Here is a 17,500-nt window from a genome sequence, read left to right on the forward strand (position 1 = left end):
CTCGAGCGAGCTACAATATCGACGAAGCGTTTCAGAGACGGAGAGAAAATTACGCTAATAGTTTAGCTTAGCCTTCTGCTAACCTCCTCAGCCCTCGTGGTTGTGGCTTAATTAATAGGCAAAAATGTTAGAGGGATAAAAAGATGGCCGCTGTTGGGCAAATTGTTCTGTAACCAGTGTAGCATGAAAGCGTGGTGGGATTTACAAGCTAACTAGCAGCTGACTGACTATTTAGCTAGCTGGCTAATTCGGTCGTGCTCTCATGCAACCCTGGTTTCAGAAAATGATCAGAACAAAATGTTTGTATATATATTACGATAGCAACGTGCTTTCCTAAACTGTGCGGTCGTAGCATTAAGTTGGTTAATTCTACTTGTTGGCTTGTTAGCGAGCTACTTTGCTAATTCCACCATGCTTTCATGTTGCACCGACAAGCCAACGATTGTCTTTGGTTAGAAATATTTCGTCACTGTTTATTACGTTGAAATCACATTTTTCTTGAAGTAATAATCTCGAGGAGTTTTTCTTTAAATAAATGTCTGTTGTTAAGTTTTACGAGCTGAGCGTTCGTGGCGACATTCCCCGGAAAAGGTTACAAGCGACTCACAGTGAGGGGAAAAAACACCCCCGCAATTACCGCTCATCACCACAGGTGGCGCCAAAGAGAACGACAATGGAGATCTTCAAGATTGTAGCTTTAATGTCACAGATTGGATTGATTGACTGATTAGATGATAGTATTTTCACATTTAAACTGTTGATTACAGCAATAACACTAATCCCGTATTATTGCTTCTCACTGTGATCAATCAATTGGCTCAAGACAGTCGGAACATGTTCTGAATGTTCCGCTTCATGCTCCATTTAGTTGACAAACGACTTCCACATCCAGATCCTTGGTGGCTGAGGAGGAAGTCTTCTTTTTGAAAGTATGAAGGAACTGTTTTCAAAATGTTTTGTGAGCCTGTAGCTTCATGGGTTTTGCTTTCTCCTGCTTTCAGTCACTGCATGTATAAATATCCCCCCCCCCCCCCACACACACACACACACACACACACACACACAGTGTCTTGCGCAACTCTTATCATAAGTCATCTCAGTTTGCTGTTGACAAGCAGTGAAATTCAGTCTGCAAACAGAGAGAAGTCTGGGAAACGCCCAACGCTTCAGATAGTGCAGCGCTGAGCGCGTCTACATACATTTTAATGTCTCGAATTAGTGCTGAGCGTGTCGTTGAATATGCTTCCTCTTTTAGTTTTCTCTCTCTGTCAGGAAATACTTTCCTCATTCAGATTCTTCCCTGTAAATATTTAGTTTTATGTGCTTAATATGTTCATAATTGTGAGAGCACATGCTCTTCTCTAACCCATTGCTGTGTCAGTAACCCATGAAACACAGAGTCTACCTCACTCTGTCACTATGTGAAAACACAACAGAAACAATCACAGTGCTGAGGTTTGTGACTCCATCCTGCGGAGCGTCGGACGTCGTGATCTCTCCTGTGATTAAAGGATTACCGACAAGCCTCGTCTTTTGGTTTAGTCGTGGAAGACTGCAGCGCTGAACTTCTGGCTTTTGTGTTGACGCAGTTAAGCAAAGTGAGCTTTGACTGTTAAACAAAAAAGAAGCCCAAAGCGCTGCATAGAATGAACGGCCGCTTTAGATCCAACGCATTTCAAAGATTCAGCCTGAATAGTCAATTATAAAACGGTAGGCTGAACCCCGGCTGCTGGACCCGGTGGGCCCAGTTCCTCATAGGAACCCACAGAAACCATCTACGCTCTGTGTGTGTGTGTGTGTGTGTGGACGTGCACGGCCACAACAACAGAGCCATGTGGGCCGGGATAATGACTCATCCTCACGTCCTCCAACCAAATGAGGGCAAGACAATTAATCAAGCAGATCTACGAGTGATCAGATTTGTGCCTTTTTTTATTTGAAATCCTTTTTTCCTTTTCTCTCTCACCTACGTACACACACACGCACACACACACACACACACACACACACACACAGTACTGGTAGTGAGGTAGTCAGGTTTCACTTGACACAGATCTGCTCATGACGTCGTCCTGCTCCCACCTCCTGGACATTTGCAGCATGCGTCAACGTATTGGCTTGAACTCTGCTGAGTCAGCCTGCAATATTTACACATACGTCGTCTCGATCTGCACGCACACACAATTACACACTGCGGGTGACAGATTGTAAATATCTGGTATTCATGAGCTCACTTGGTGGAGTAATACAGAGAACGAGAGAGGAGGAGGTTGACAGCCGTTGGCCCGATGTGCACAGTGCTTGTTTTTTCACCCATTAGCTTGAACTATAACCTTGTTCATAAAGATAAAGGTTGATTTGCTTTGTCAGCTAAACCTCGTGCGTGTTATCTGCAGGTCCTTAAAGGTGCAACAAACGGGAGTCGGAGCATTAGAGGAGCGATGTCTGCTCAGTCGTATTGAGAGCCGTTGAGAGGCAATAGAAATACTCCCAAATCTCTTCAGCACCGGTTTAAACAGACGGAGGAAAGTGGGTGAAATTCATAAATGAAGCCCAGAAAATATGTCATTTGCTGTATTTGCTTTTCCACCTCGTAAAGACATTTTATTTGCACGGCTTTCCTAGTTTAAAATGAACAAAGAGCTTAAACGAAAAGCTTAATTGGAATTGGTCCGGCATCGTTTATTCTGGTTTTAAATTGGTCTGTTAAAAATATAATAGAACGTCTTTAACCTTGTGTGTATGGTTGGGAAATCGAGTTTAAAGGAGCCTGAGGAGAGGTAGAAAGTATCTCAGTGGAGGCATGAGGCTGTCCAAACATCTTACAGCTGTTCCAGGGAATAGCAACTGGTCTTTCTCACTCTTCTTCCACCTTTGTTCTCATCCAAGATGGAAAGTGTTTCTTTGTTTCTTGTTGATGTGTTGGTATATAATAGACATGAGCTTTGTTGTTGTGATTCATGCAGAGGACAAGGCTGGTCTCTGGTCTCTTGTCGAGCAGCGTTTGTCTCCCTGGCTCTTGTTTTATCTGCCCAATGAATCAACACCATGGTCTCAATTCATACACCAGCTTGCGTTCACACTGTGTTTTGCCCGTTGTAATTACACGATGAGGGAGAAAGATGGAAGAACAAGGGCGGGGAAGACAAAGAAAGAGAGAGAGAGGAAGAGAGAGGGAAGGGAAAAGGCAACTTCAAGGATAAAACCACTCAATTTAACATGATTCAGCGTCAGCTGGTGTAGCATCAAGAGATCAGAGCTCGCTGTCCTACATTCTTCGGATTTGGAAATTGCACGATCTAGATCGTTGAAAAAAAGTGCTTCATCCATATTTCTTTTTGTCGATTCATCACCACATGCTCTGTTTGCGATCAGTCATGTGACATCCACATGAAGAAGTCACTCGTAAACGTGTTCCCTAAAGAGTGAATCCATGCCTTTTCTATTGGTGGTCTTATTTTGGATCTGCAGTGGCTCCTTCTGTCTTACGTTTAACACCGTAGAACTGTCTTTTTTTGTATTTTTCTGTAAAGTAATCAATAAAGTCCTATTAATATATGGCTTGTCTTATACGATATGGTCCTTTTAAAGCTGTGATTAAGAACAAAGAGGTTGAACAGAGACTATACGAGTATAAGGGGAGCAGAGAGGGTTACACATTATGTTTTACTGAGCAGCTGTTTCTATCTCTGGTTTCACTTCTGCTCATTTTACATTTGACCAGATTTACTACTGAATGTTGACACACCGGAAAGGGCCTTACGGTGCCAACTGAGTACGTGCATGTCTGCATGCCTGGTGTGTGTGTCTGTGTGTGTGTGTGAGAATGAATGAGGTGTAGTGGTATGTTGGTATTCCTGAAGCTGGATCCGTCTTAAGCCTCGGTAGCTTAGCACGAGGCTCCTCTCCGCTGTCCAACTAATATGTGAGTCAACCTTTAAACCTGCTTGACTACCTGCTGCCGCCCTAATTAGCTGCTTTCTACCTGCTGATGTTTAAGATGAATTAAGATCAGAGACTTTGTACCACTAAGTTCCACTGTTCACTCGTGAAAAAGAAAAGAAAGAGACCTGAAGCTCCGCCCCCACTGCTGCACAGAGATCTCTTCGCTTGTTTACTCAAAGCGTATTAACACAGAAAGTGTCACGTGTCCGAATTGCACCAAATTCAAACAAAGCTCTCCGAGGGACTCCAAGCAACACGCCCACCATGAAGTAGATCAGACGGGCGGTTCGAATAGACGGACAGAGATTCCTTGCGTTGGAGTTTGATCCCTAAGTCAGCATTTGTGTGAAGAGACTTGGCTGTAGAGGGACCTGAACAGTTAGACAGAAAAACACTCGAGTCACTCGCGGCATGACTTCCCGGGTCCGGGCTGCTCGCTGTGTCTGGCAGGCTCTCCCATCTGTCTGTTTGTCTCTTCAGGAGAAGGAGATCGGACCATCGCCCGGCGTTTGGCCTAGATTGACGTTTCACAGGGAGACCGGCGAGTCGCTTCCAAGTCAGAACACACCATCAGTCGAGGGTTTACATCCCCTCAGATGCCTCATGGAGGCTCATCATCTACCTGCTGTTTCCATAATGAGCTCTAATTGCCTCCATTTGTCTTGGTAACTACCCGTCGTCATTTGCTTATTCCACACAGTGTCACAGCCTTCTCCTGTAGGAGGTTGAAACACTGACAATTTGGAAAGAGGTTTCACTGGCACAGAGCCAGAAAGTCCACCGTGAGACTTACATTTTTAACGATGTGGTTTTTGGCTCTTTTTTGTTGCTATAACAGTCAGTGTCCAGTATAGTCGGACAGTGTGGATTTTGGTTGTCCCTGTTGACGAAAGTGGTGGTGTTTCCCAGCACCAGAGTCCATTTAGAAAACCTCTTGTTGCACTGCAGCAGGGGACAGTCTGACCCCTCTCAGTCCTGGTTCTGGTTCTCCCGTGCCTCCCTTCCCTCCAGCGGGTCCATCAATACGTCCTGGGTCTCCAGCAGCGTGGTGTCGGTGTTGGCTCCCAGAGAGGAGAAGCTCTGCTCCTGGAGGAGGAGGAGGAGGAGGAGACGCTGCTGCCGGGAGCTGAGCTCTCCTTCTCCCTCCAGAGCAGGTCCGGGGTCTGTCCACGGTGGACCGGTCTCTGCTGGAGGATCTGGGTCTGTCCACGGTGGACCGGTCTCTGCTGGAGGATCTGGGTCTGTCCACGGTGGACCGGTCTCTGCTGGAGGATCTGGGTCTGTCCACAGTGGACCGGTCTCTGCTGGAGGATCTGGGTCTGTCCACGGTGGACCGGTCTCTGCTGGAGGATCTGGGTCTGTCCACGGTGGACCGGTCTCTGCTGGAGTCTGAGCTGAAGGAGGTTCTGGTGAACCTGCATGAGTTCATCTGGTTTCACCAGAATCCGACCCGGTGGCCCCGATGACGAGCATCAAGAACAACTCTATAGAAACAGACCATCTTCTCTCTGATGGTCTCTTTACTGATGGAGGTCTGATAGAGGATCAGGACTACACTGAGACTGGTTCAGAACCAGTTAAAGGTTCCTCACAGTAAGGACTCGGCCCACATCATGACATCATAGACATACTCACCACCACCATGTGAACTTTACTTCTCACTGTGATGTTGACGTTACAGTAAACTGTGTAACTGAATCTAACGGTTCCAAAGAAGATGAATTTGCATGTATATTGTCTTTTTTAGAAGAGATAGCGATCAGTTTATTTTACTGGTTGGAGCAGATATGTGGCTTCGTGGGAGAAAGTAGAGCCGGGTGGTTTTTGGAACAGCGTTGGTTTGCTTTCGCTTTAAACACAGGAAACCGAGCGAAGGCCTGCTCTGGCTTGTGAAGGCAGGAGGGCAAATGTGAAGAGCCGGAGTGGGAAGTGAAGAATGAGGAACGAAATAAGAGTACGAGCGAGAGAACCAGAACCGGCCGCTCCGTTGAGGGCTCTCATCTATTTTAATCCGAGTTTCAAGACATCTTGTGATTTGTTTCTGCAGTTTAACTTCTGAAAGTCTGTGTTGACGAGAGGCAGAATAAACTTCTCCTACTCTATTTGATCTGAAGGCTCAGGAGACGACATGTCTTCATGATTCCAGTGCTTCTGGATTATTTAGATTATATGAAAGTATGATTTTAAAACAGATGTCGTCCGGGAATAAAAGAGTTTTTCAGGCCGACTTCTCTAACTCGCTGCATCAACTCATGGCTCAAATGGAAAAGGACAGGCGTTGTGATAAGGACGCAGTGTGTTCAGGCAGAAGGGCTTATCCTGTTTGCTGTCCTCAGTAGAGGAGGGGAGAAAAGAAGAAAGAGAGAATCGAAGGCCTCTGTTCAGGAGAGGCTGCCCGGCATTCCCCCAGCAACAGCGCTGTTATTGGAGAGGACTGACAGAAGTTGCTATAGCTACAAGTTAATCTGGTTGTGCAGCCTGAAGTGACAGCGGGGTAATAAAGTAAGCTACTGCTAGTGCAGTTAGCCGTGAAGTCAGACTCGTGTTTGCATCAGCAGAACTTTGAAACAACAAATAACAGACCAAATCTACTGATATATTTATATTCAACATATTTTCTGAATCTGTCCAAGCATCTCCTGTAATTTCGCAAACACACAATCCACCAAAGAGCACTTGTTGAATTATTATAGATAGATAGATAGATAGATAGATAGATAGATAGATAGATAGATAGATAGATAGATAGATAGATAGATAGATAGATAGATAGATAGATAGATAGATAGATAGATACTTTATTCATCGCCAGGGGGAAACTGTGTTCCTCAGTGACAGACTCTCCACAAACACCCCTTTGACACAGTTGCTGTGGTGTCTTCCTGATGTCAGCAGCTTCTCACAGAACGTCGTCTGAATTTATTTTCATTTTGTGGGTTTTTGTTTTGGAAACCTCCCGCGGTCTCCTGCGCTGCAGTACCACTCTCCGCCTGAATGTAGCTGATGCTTCGGCGGGGGCGCTGTTTTATGAAAAAATGTGGCTGTAAATGTAAGTTAAATATCAAAGAATAGACATAAACTCAAGCATAGGGGACATCAGTTTGTGTATTCATTTTATTTATATACATATATTTAATTGATCATTTTAAGTTCCATGTTCTGTCATCTGATATTCCATAACTTTTCCTTTCAGGTTTTAGCCGTTGCTTCGTTTCAGTGTCGTCATCGAGATATTAAGCTCGATTATAAGCTAAGAGGTGCAACTTATCTTGACGTGTTGAAGGGTTTTATGCTGCTTGACTGTGTGTGTGCGCACCTATCTATTATCTATTATCCCAGTCACACCGACGGTGTTTGCCAGCTGACTGACCTGTGTGGTGAAGACCGAATCCATCCTCATGTCTGGCTGTTTGCGTGCGTGTCGGGTAGCGCGTCACGGTTTGCTCTGTCGTCAGCCAGTTCATTGCTTGTGCTGTGTCAACATTTTCACACGGCTCTGAACCTGACTCTTTACTCCTGTTCACTGTACTGCGCGTGTACAGTTAAAGTGGAATTTTGTCCCGGGACTGAATGACCGATGCAGTCACAGCCCACATTAAAGTAGACCCGGCTCCTGTCTGACAGAGCCTGGGCACTTAAAAGAAGGGGCAACATGTGTGTGGACGTCTTACGCCACTTCTGTGTGTGGCGTCTTTCTAAATACGCATTTTCAGTCTTATAATTCAACAAATACATCTTTCTAGACGTGCAAAATTATCTTTTAACATCAAACATCATGTGTTTGTTGCACAATTCATATAATTATTTCTCTCGCTGTTGACTATCGTACATGTGTTTTTTCTGTCATAAGGTCCCGGTGGTGATGCACCAGAAAGGGGCGGGACTTCATCTTTCTACATCAATATATTTGTATTTATTGTGTATTTACATAACATGTATTTGTGCAATAATAATACACAAGTACAAAACAAGCGATCGGGACAGAAGGGGGGGGGGGGGGTCACACAGCTGTTAACACGTGTGTGTGTGTGTGGGGGGGGGCTTGACTGCTTTCAGCCAATCACGACCTGCCTGCAGAGCGAGCAGCGATGTGAGAGAGGGACGGGGGAGATTATGTAATGCAGTGGTGTCGGGGGGGAATGGCTGTTCTATTAATAGCAGATATGTACGAGGCAGCAGACGATCACCAGCCCGGTCGCTTCGGATCAACTCGGCTGTCACTACGTCACCTCGTGACTCAGGAAGAACCAGTTTGACGCCATTCTCTGCATTGTTTATGTGTTTGAACACACGCTCATCTACGTAAACAGTGCGCAGCCTTTACGGCCTGGATCCCTTGAGCCTTAAAACAACGTCTGTTTAACAACGCTGCTGTTATTCACACACCTTTCTCTGTCGGCCCTCCTCGCATTCTCTCCCTCCGTGCGTGTGTGTGTGGGTGTGAGGATGAGCGACGTGAACATATGTGTTTCTTCAGAGGTTAATAAATGAAAAGCTTTGCCAGAGGAAAACTTTACGTCATGACTGGAAACATTGCTTTTTTTGGTGTTGGTATCTCCGTCTCTGGGAGCATTTGTTTGTTTTTTCCAGAGAGAGATAACAAATCAACTCGCTCAGCGTTCTCTCAATGTGTCGTCGTATCGCGACTCGTATTTTGAGTTTTTCCGACTGTTTCCGACTGCCGCGGTCATATGCCAGTCTTCATGCCAGTCTGAGGCAAACACAGCTGCGTTCTTTCTCTCCAGAGATTGTTGTTGGCAGCGCTCAAACCCTCAGCGAAAAACACATCATTCACCACACTGAACCCTGCACAGCTCTGAATCACCGTGATTCAAACCGGACATGCCTCGTGGTCAGCCGACTACAAAACAATGAAATCCGCTGATTCTGCCCCCCCGGTCCACGCACTCTTCCTCTTTTTCTCTTGACCTTCTAAAGCTGCTTTCTTCCAAGCAGTCTGTGTGACACACACACACACACACACACAGAGACTTTATTTTTCTTGGTAAACAAGATAGACCTCTACAGTGTGTTGTTATGTTGGTGTTTTGAGAATGGAACAATCACTCTCTGTTAGACTCGGTTGTTGCAAAAGGTCCACAGACAGCAACAGCTCTGTGTAAGGGGGGGGGGGGGGGGGGGTCCAGTTCTGGTAAACTGGGTCTTGGTTGTGCCAAACAGCTGGGGAGGGAGACTGATTACATACGGTGAGGCAGAATAACGAAAGAGATGAAAAATACACGTTCAATATGTCAAGTTTTTAGCCGTGTGTGTGTGTGTGTGTGTGTCTGTTTGCATTGTTATTGTGTGTTTGCTGGCCGTTGGCCCAGACCTTAAGTGGGCTTGTAATGTGCGCTATGAACCGGGCGGGATCCTGGGGATTTGTACTGGTAACTAGAGCAGAGGTTAGATGTGTTAAATATAGTCGTCTCCCCAACAACAGCAGAGAGCCCACTGTCATACTGGACGTGTGTGTGTGTGTGTGTGTGTGTGCGTGTGTGTGTGTGTGTGCATCATATCACCATCTGCAGTATCAAAGCCCAAATGTCCCCTTTGGACACGACGGTGTGAAAATCTACACTGTTGGACGTTTTCCGTCGAACTGATTGATGAGTTCACCTTTAACATCATCGTCGTCTGAAGCATGACAATAAGAAATCATATTTTATTTCTATGGTCTGAACCTTTCAGGCTCCTCGTGTGTTTTTTGGATACGCCACATCAATGAATCTTTTTCAAGAAACTTCAAAGCCTTTAACGTTTGTTTTTAATCCTCTGCCAATTATTTATAGATTGTTTTTGTCCTTATTCGCTCTGTTGTTTGTAAAACACAAAAATGTAATTTGCATCGAAATTATCAGTAAAACTTAAACCAATAAAGGCAGTATAAATATAAAAACAAACTAATGGTGCTTTTTCAAACCATGAAACCATGAAACTGAGTCCGGTCCGTTAGCTGTTAGTGCGGCTCGTTCCTGGTGTGAAAGCAAAGGAATGTGTGACTTTAGCATGATTTTCTGAAGCTCAACTCACGAATAAATCCATCTGTGTATCGTGAAATCTGTTCAGCAAGCGACCTCATTGATCTGTATTCATGGTCGTGCATGTAAATCAACACGTATGCACGTCTCTCCTCTTCGTGTACAGTCCTGTCTCTACCTTTATCCTTCACAACAGGCGAGCAATTAGCATTCTACTAATCTTTATAAGCTGTTATTTGTTAGTGAGCTTTGCAAAAATGATTTGAAAGGAATCTGATTTCCCCCCACGTGGGTCCTGAACAGGAACTAAAATGCAACAACGCATCTTGAAGCGAACCAACCGAACCGGTCTACAGGTGTGATTCTGTCACCTCGGATGGAGCGACGGTCATCTACAGAGCTTCACACACACATACACAGATACGCACACGCTTGGCCTCTTCCTCTCCTCTTTTTCTTCACTCCGAGCTTGTTGTTGCAACTTGTGTCTTGGCTCAGAGCCGTAGTCTCTCCCTCCCTCCCTCTCTATGTGCCTGGGCCTGGCTTGCTGACTTTAGCCGGCCCATGTGCTGAGCCGCTGCCAGAGGGGATGGTTCTTGGCTCAACCAAGAACCAATGGAAGTTGAGGGAGGGAGGAAGGTAAGAGGGAGAGTTGTGTGTGTGTGTGTGTGTGTTTATGCGTGGGCGTGAGAGAGAACGAGTGTATTATTTTGTTATTGCACGCTCCAATCAGAGGCATCGACACACACACACGCAGGTACAGTAAATGGGGTTGAAGGCGAAGTACCTGGCTCATAAAAACACACGTCTGTCAGTGACGGAGTATGAATGGTGTCACTGCTTTACATGAAATACCTCAGTGTGTGTGTGTGTGTGTGTGTGCCTGCACACGTTCATCCGTGGAGGATGGCATCATTCAATTTACTGCACGCTCTAAACGCACCGTGGTTGGACTGAAAGGCTCCTGTAAACAAAACACACACACACACACAGCCCGACATTGTTGACAGCGATCTCTTCCCTTTCTGGGCTCTAAACAGAGGCCTGACTTGCTCCAGAAGAAAGCCTCTCGTAAGAAGACAGATTTACTGATCTGTGCACTTTTAATGGCTCCGTGTTTGTTTCAGGGAAGTTGGATCTCGAGAGAGCACCGGTGGGAGAGTCTGCAGGCTCCGTTATCCTCGCATGCTGGTTTTATGATGGCAGAATGTGGCGGCCATCTGCTCCTAACGTGGTGTAAACATTCATATCAAAGTCAGAGTGATGGCAGCAGAAGATTACGGCTCCACCGTCGTCAGCATGAGTAACAGTCAACCGGCAATTGCCCCCCCCCAGGTTGAAAACACAGTTTCTTATTGCTTAACACGCACGAACACAGACGAACAGACGCACACAACAACTCGCACCAGATGTAGTGAGACTGCGGTGGATTGTTGTGTTTCTGCCGGGAAACAGGAAGGAAAATGTCAGGAAATCAGAGTGTGTGTGTGTGTGAGGGGGGATACTAAGGGTAATAATGGGGTGTGTGTGTGTGTGTGTGTGAGAGAGGGAAAAGGGATATCACAGTTTGGATCATCTCTGGTATCTAGTGGTCCCCTCAGGGGGCGACAGGATTCGTCAGCTATGAGTTTTTTCAAAATAAGATTGGCACATCTATAACTAAAATCATAATAACACACTTACTGGATAATCGAGACGAAAAGAAACTATAAAAATAAGATGTAATTTCTGTTCTCACTCAAAGCCAGTTGAGAGCCGTTATTTGTGCACAGTGTCAGATTTGTATTTGTATTATAGGATATTATAGGATTTGTAGAATTAGATTTCATTGTTTGGCTGCGTGGGATTGTTTTCCGACTCGTGTGATCCAAAAAATGTGCAATAACTCCAGAGCGCTGTGAAGTCCAACAGAGTATTTAACAAGACGGCGTCTCTGTGTTTGTGTTGACGTGGCTGACGAGTTACACTCAATAAAGGAAGTTGATTTCATGAAAAAAATTATGATTTTGTTTGTTTGTTTTTCAGACACAATTATGGAGGGTTTCACTAACACACACACACACACACACACACACACACACACACACCAAAAACAGACTTGCATCACTGTCAGTGGTTTGCTATCAGTACACTTTTTGACATCACCAGCAGGCAAAATAGTCAATTTCTTTAATGTTGTCCATGTCTGCAACTATTTATTTTTTAAAAACAGCTAAATGTTATTACGGACGAGGCCGAGGCCCATAAATCAGAAGTGTGTCCCTGCTCGGCCCCGTTCAGCGCTGAAAACAAGACTAATGACTGAAACAGGACATGGCTAATCTCGTTATCTCTTTATCTCTCATCCAGGCTGTGTGTGTGCGTGTGTGTGTGTGTGCGTGCATGTGTGTGTGCATGCATGTGTGTGTGTGCGTGTGTGTGTGTGTGGTGCATGTTTACCCGCCTCTCCTCTGGCAATGTTGTAGCTGTGCTGTGGATATTATTCTTTAGCTTACTTTGATTCTCTCATGTTGGTATTTATTATAATTGTATTGTTTTGCCGACTGCCTGCCTTGTATTGAGAGCACACACACACACACACACACACACACTCACACACACTCATAATCTGAGATGTCGGGGAGTAAAACCAGCAGCTTTTTGTGCGCGGACATCGCCGCGTCGTGTTCAGATTCCTTCGTGTCTGTTGCATTCCTCTGAGATGTGCTTCCTGTCCGGCACATTCTCACCAGCGTGGGAGCTGAAAAGCTTTCTTCTTGTGTCTGCAAAATGAAGTCACTTCAGCGAGTGGGCGTGTGAGCAGGTACACGCACGCATTCTAAAATTACAGCATACTTTTGCTGGTGTTTTGGACTCCGGAGTGAAGTTTTAGTGCGTCGAGTACGTGCGTGCGTGCGTGCGTGTGTGTGTGTGTGTGTGCGTGCGCTCTGAGACTCCGAGTGGAGGGCTGCCAGGACTGAGGGCTTGGCTGAGAGAATGCCTCAAACCAGTTTACTCTGGTTGTGTAGTGGAGAAGTCTGGGGGCGGGACAGGGACCTCTTAAAGCTGCAGACCATGTGGATCTGTGTGTGTGTTTTGTTTTTGCCTCTGTGTTCATGTGTGTGTGTGTTCATATGTTAACATTTCGCAGCATTTGGATTTGCATGTTTTTATTGCACAAAGATGCACGTAGTGGACATGAGTTCACCTCACTGTATCGGCTGGGACGGCTCGCTCTCTTTTAGATTTTTCACGAGATTGCCGATCCTTTTTTCGTGCGTGTGAAAGTGTGTGGGTGAGATCTCGGCCCTGCCTTAAATATGTTTCCCTGCATTTTGCTTTCAAGGCCAGCAGGCTGGGAGATGAAGAGAATAAGTGTGCGAGGAGCAGAGAACTGGTTTTGCTTTAATGCAGGACGACACAAATTACTGTTGTTGTTTTGTCACGATTTCTTTATTTATTGGCCAAAGCGCATCCTTACTGTGCATGTGCACGTGTTTGCAAATGTGCACTGTGTGTGTGTGTGTGTGTGTGTGCTGCAGTATGAATAAGGGTTAGGCTGAGGTTGGACCGCTCAGTAGGGGGTGTACTGGACAGGAAGGGAGGAACAGGCTCTCTAAGCCAGGTTACTGTGCAGAAAACACAAACCATAAAACCCCTTTCACTCTCGAGGCTTTCCATTACATCCTCATGTCCCCACACACACACACACACACACATTTACCCAAGACTTACTGTACATATCGTCATGTATTCTCTTGTGTTGGATTTGTTTGCTGCAGGGCTCCAACACCAACTTCCTGAGTTGCTTGCACCAACACATTTTTTCTCTTCTTTTTTTCCGGTGGTGGAAAGTAAAAAACACACACAAGATGTAAAGTGAAGTCGTGTCTACGGGGTTATCAGGTGTGAGAACAATGTTGGTTTCTCAGCCGTGATTTATTAACACTATTAAAAACCTTTTTCGTCTCTTTATGTCGCAGTCTGCAGCCTCGGGCCGCGTCCAAAATGTCTTCTAACTTGACTGTTGATGTTTTTGGGGACTTCAGAATTTTGTAGTTTCCTCTGGGGGACAAGATGTTTTCTTTCCACAAATCATTTTCCATTACTCAGTCAAAACAACAAACTGTTTTGCAAAGAATCGCTGGAGTTTGTTCAAACATATCAATGAGTTCCAGCTTGAAGTGAGGAGACGAGCCGTGTTGACCTGATATACTTGTGTGTGTGTGTGTTTTGCAGGAAGCCCTCAGGTCATGCTGATAAAGAGGTGATGGCTGCCACCGTCCTGACCTCGCTGTCCACTTCCCCTTTGGTGCTCCACCCGTCCTCCGCACCCACAGGTAACATCCCTGCCGGCTGCATTCGACCTCCAGCACACCTGCATGACACACGCTCATGACACTCACGGTTTGGATCGTATCGTGGTTTAGAGTCACGGATGGAATCAGCACAAAAGAAAAAAAGGCAGAAAATATAACTTTTAGAGTTTGCTGGCCATACCAGTTATACCTTTAGCTTTCTGTTGTTTTGTGTTGTAGCAGCTGGTATCAAAGGCTTCAGGCTATTCCTTGTTTTCACCACCGTTCCGAAAATCATTTCCACTGCTCTGAATTCAGTGTAAAACATCACATATTCTAAATGTTACCTTTTTACTTCCTTGTTATTGTCATCTATACGGGTTATTTACATAAAGACACACAAGTCAAACTATTTGGTTGTATAAGATTGTATTTTTACGGATTAAAATAAATCTTGTCCTTGGTAGTTATAATTTTGTATTATAATCTGCTTAGAGTTAGTGTTGGGAAGTTAAATGTGACATAATTCATCTCTAATATCGACTTTATGTTGCTGTGAGAGCATCTCCGTCAAACAACTGGATTTATTCATGATGACGTTATAATTCACCTGTCTCAAATACAAATACTTTTTTACGAACAGAGCCTGAACGCATCATAATGTAACTGAGTGGAACCTCCGTCCGTTAGCTGTTAGCTCCGGTGCTGCTAACGGTAGCAGCGCTACAGCAGCTGATTTTACTGTCATCACGGATCGCTGACTAGAAAGCGTCAACGCAGATCTCCCGATCACATATACTGCCAGTTCATCCGTGACCCGAGCGCCACAGCTCCTTTCGCTGTTTCTAGCGTCACCATACCAACCCTACCAGACAGTCAAAGTCCTGTCTTGTATTACTTTATTGAGTCAGCAGTAAACCCAAGGCGACTGTTATTGCTCTCAGCGAGGCACCACAAAGCGCTTTATATCTCATATCGCCTCCCATTTGAAATACATCTAAAGCGATGTGAGTCTTCATCGGAGATGTCGGCATCGTTTGATCTGTTGTCAGAGGACGGCGTGGGTTCGTGAGGCGCTAATCTCGATGAGAAAGCTTTCTCCACACAACGTGTGCACAATATTCCTCACACACAAATTGATTTATGTTACGTATTAACTGGGATTCAGCTCCTTACATTCCTACAGCAAATATATGTCATTTCCCAACATACATGATGTTAAGCTTTGCTCCATGTTGGGGTTTAGGTTTGGTCTTTTTGTTGACCATGTTTTGCCACAGTGACAGTCAGATTATCCAGTCGTTGAGCTGGAGCATCATTGGATCGGTCAAAAGGCCAAAGGGCAAAGAAGAGGTTTGTGGGTCAAGACTTAGAGGAATAATGTAGAACCTTGTCCAGGAAATTAAAGCTGCGTTGGGCTTAATAGGCAGAGTTCAGTGTAGCTAAATGAAAAAATGTCAGGAAAGTAGAGAATAGACTGTATAAAAGACATAAAAGATGTTAGAATGTGTGCATTAAAGAGGCTCTCGTGGTTGAAGGCTTTTGAGAGGTTTTACATTTCCATTACGGAGTTAGGATTTGGGTCAGGATTGTTATGCACACTGTCATTGTTTTTAATTCAGAGGAGATAAAGTTTATGTTTGGGGACTTTTTGAGGCAGCGGTATTATATTCTATTTGTAATATATGGGAACATATCTTAAGAATGAAATATATCTTTTTTTTAACACAGAAGTGTTTATTGGTTCCATATGAGACTGAGCATAAGGTTGAGACCGACATGTGTTTTAGGAAACTGTAAATGTAACATAATTCATTCAGAGCTGGTAGCAACAGCCATACTGACCTTTTGAGTTGTGACTGAACTGTATTGCCGAGCAGCCTTGGTCCCAGCATAACCTTCTTTGACATATTTACTGTGGTTTTATGGTTTTATATTTCTCCTATCACCACAGCCAAAACGAGAAATTTGCACTTAAAAGAAATTCACATTTCTGAAGAAACCGAAAGCCGACATAACCGTTGACATCTTAACCCACGTGAAGAAAGAGTTTACAAACTGTACAGAAGACACACGCGGCTCATCTATTCAATTCAATTTATTTGTATGGCCCAAAATCAAAAATCACAAATTTGCCTCAGAGGGCTTTACAATCTGGACAGCAGACAACGTTCTCTGTCCTCGGACCCTTGCGTCCTAAAAGGAAAAACTTGTTCAGTAAAAAAATAAGAAAGAAACCTCTGAGAGAGCAACAGAGGAGACCTCTCCCACAAATGTCCAGAAGAGCAATAGATTTGATGTGTACACAATGAACAACAACATCTAGAGATTCCTTGGCCGAACGTAACTCACGCTCACATTTCTCCAGATATGAAACCTCCTCTTTTTGTATCTGAAGTTAACGGTGTGCATTCTTTGAACTGCAGTCCCAGAGCCGGCCAGCAGGGCTTGGAAAGAGGTGCTGTCGGCCAGCTACAGCAGCTCGACCAGCGGCAACTGGAGCTGGGACGCCAGCGACCAATCGGTGCCCTCAACGCCGTCCCCGCCTCTCTCCAACGACGCCAACAAGAACTTCCTGCTCTCGTCCCAGGGCGACGATGTCATCGAGGATGTGGCGGAGAACACGCACTTCATGTTCGAGGACCCGATACCGAGGAAGCGAAAGGTAAAGATGGATGTTGTCCGTATGTTACGTGCTCGTTCTGTACGCCAATGATGCAGATGTCGTTGGCGTCATCTTTATCGCCACCTACAGGGCCGGCGAGCATTTGTAGTCATTTTTGTAATTTGGACAGAATTTCATTTTAAAACGTAGATACGTAGATAATACATGAAATAATAATTTGACCCCCACAGTCGGTACAGTTTCTTGACTCAGCCGTGGTTTTGTGCTGAACTCAGCAGCCCCAGAGGCGGTCCATTCCACTTTTAACTTGAATCCCCAAAAGAAGGAGCGTGCATGGCGAGTAGAACGTCAGCGCCACAGTGGTACAGAAACAACTCTGGCGTGCTTTGTTGTTATTTCTACAAAGCAGCAGCAGGGAGAGACCGTGGAAAACGTAAGCACCATGCAGTCTAACATCCTCGGACACGAGGCCCGGCGCTCTCTGCTTGTGTGGATGATGGATTACGTTCTCCCTTTCACTTCTCTCCCTCTCATTTTGTCTTTTTTACTTTTGGAAACAGACCAGAACATCAAAGTGTTTTCAATCTCAAGAGGCTTTCCATCCCGTATTTCAGTCTTTTCAGCGAGGGGAGATATTGAGTAAGGCGGGAGGCATGAACAGCAGGACGTAA

General features: G+C 45.1%; 1 protein-coding gene across 2 annotated transcripts in view; it reads left to right on the forward strand.

Moving 5' to 3' along the window:
- slc2a4rg (SLC2A4 regulator) overlaps window positions 1-17,500 on the forward strand; it is a 41,019-nt gene that overhangs the window by 6,039 nt on the left and 17,480 nt on the right. For both annotated transcript variants that reach the window (XM_079274466.1, XM_079274467.1), the window contains exons 3-4: window positions 14,145-14,245; window positions 16,630-16,868. In XM_079274466.1, the coding sequence (XP_079130592.1) occupies window positions 14,145-14,245; window positions 16,630-16,868 (340 nt within the window). The remainder of the gene's footprint in view (window positions 1-14,144; window positions 14,246-16,629; window positions 16,869-17,500) is intronic.

This window comes from Melanostigma gelatinosum (assembly GCF_949748355.1).
Source record: "Melanostigma gelatinosum genome assembly, chromosome: 8".
Lineage (NCBI taxonomy): Eukaryota > Metazoa > Chordata > Actinopteri > Perciformes > Zoarcidae > Melanostigma > Melanostigma gelatinosum.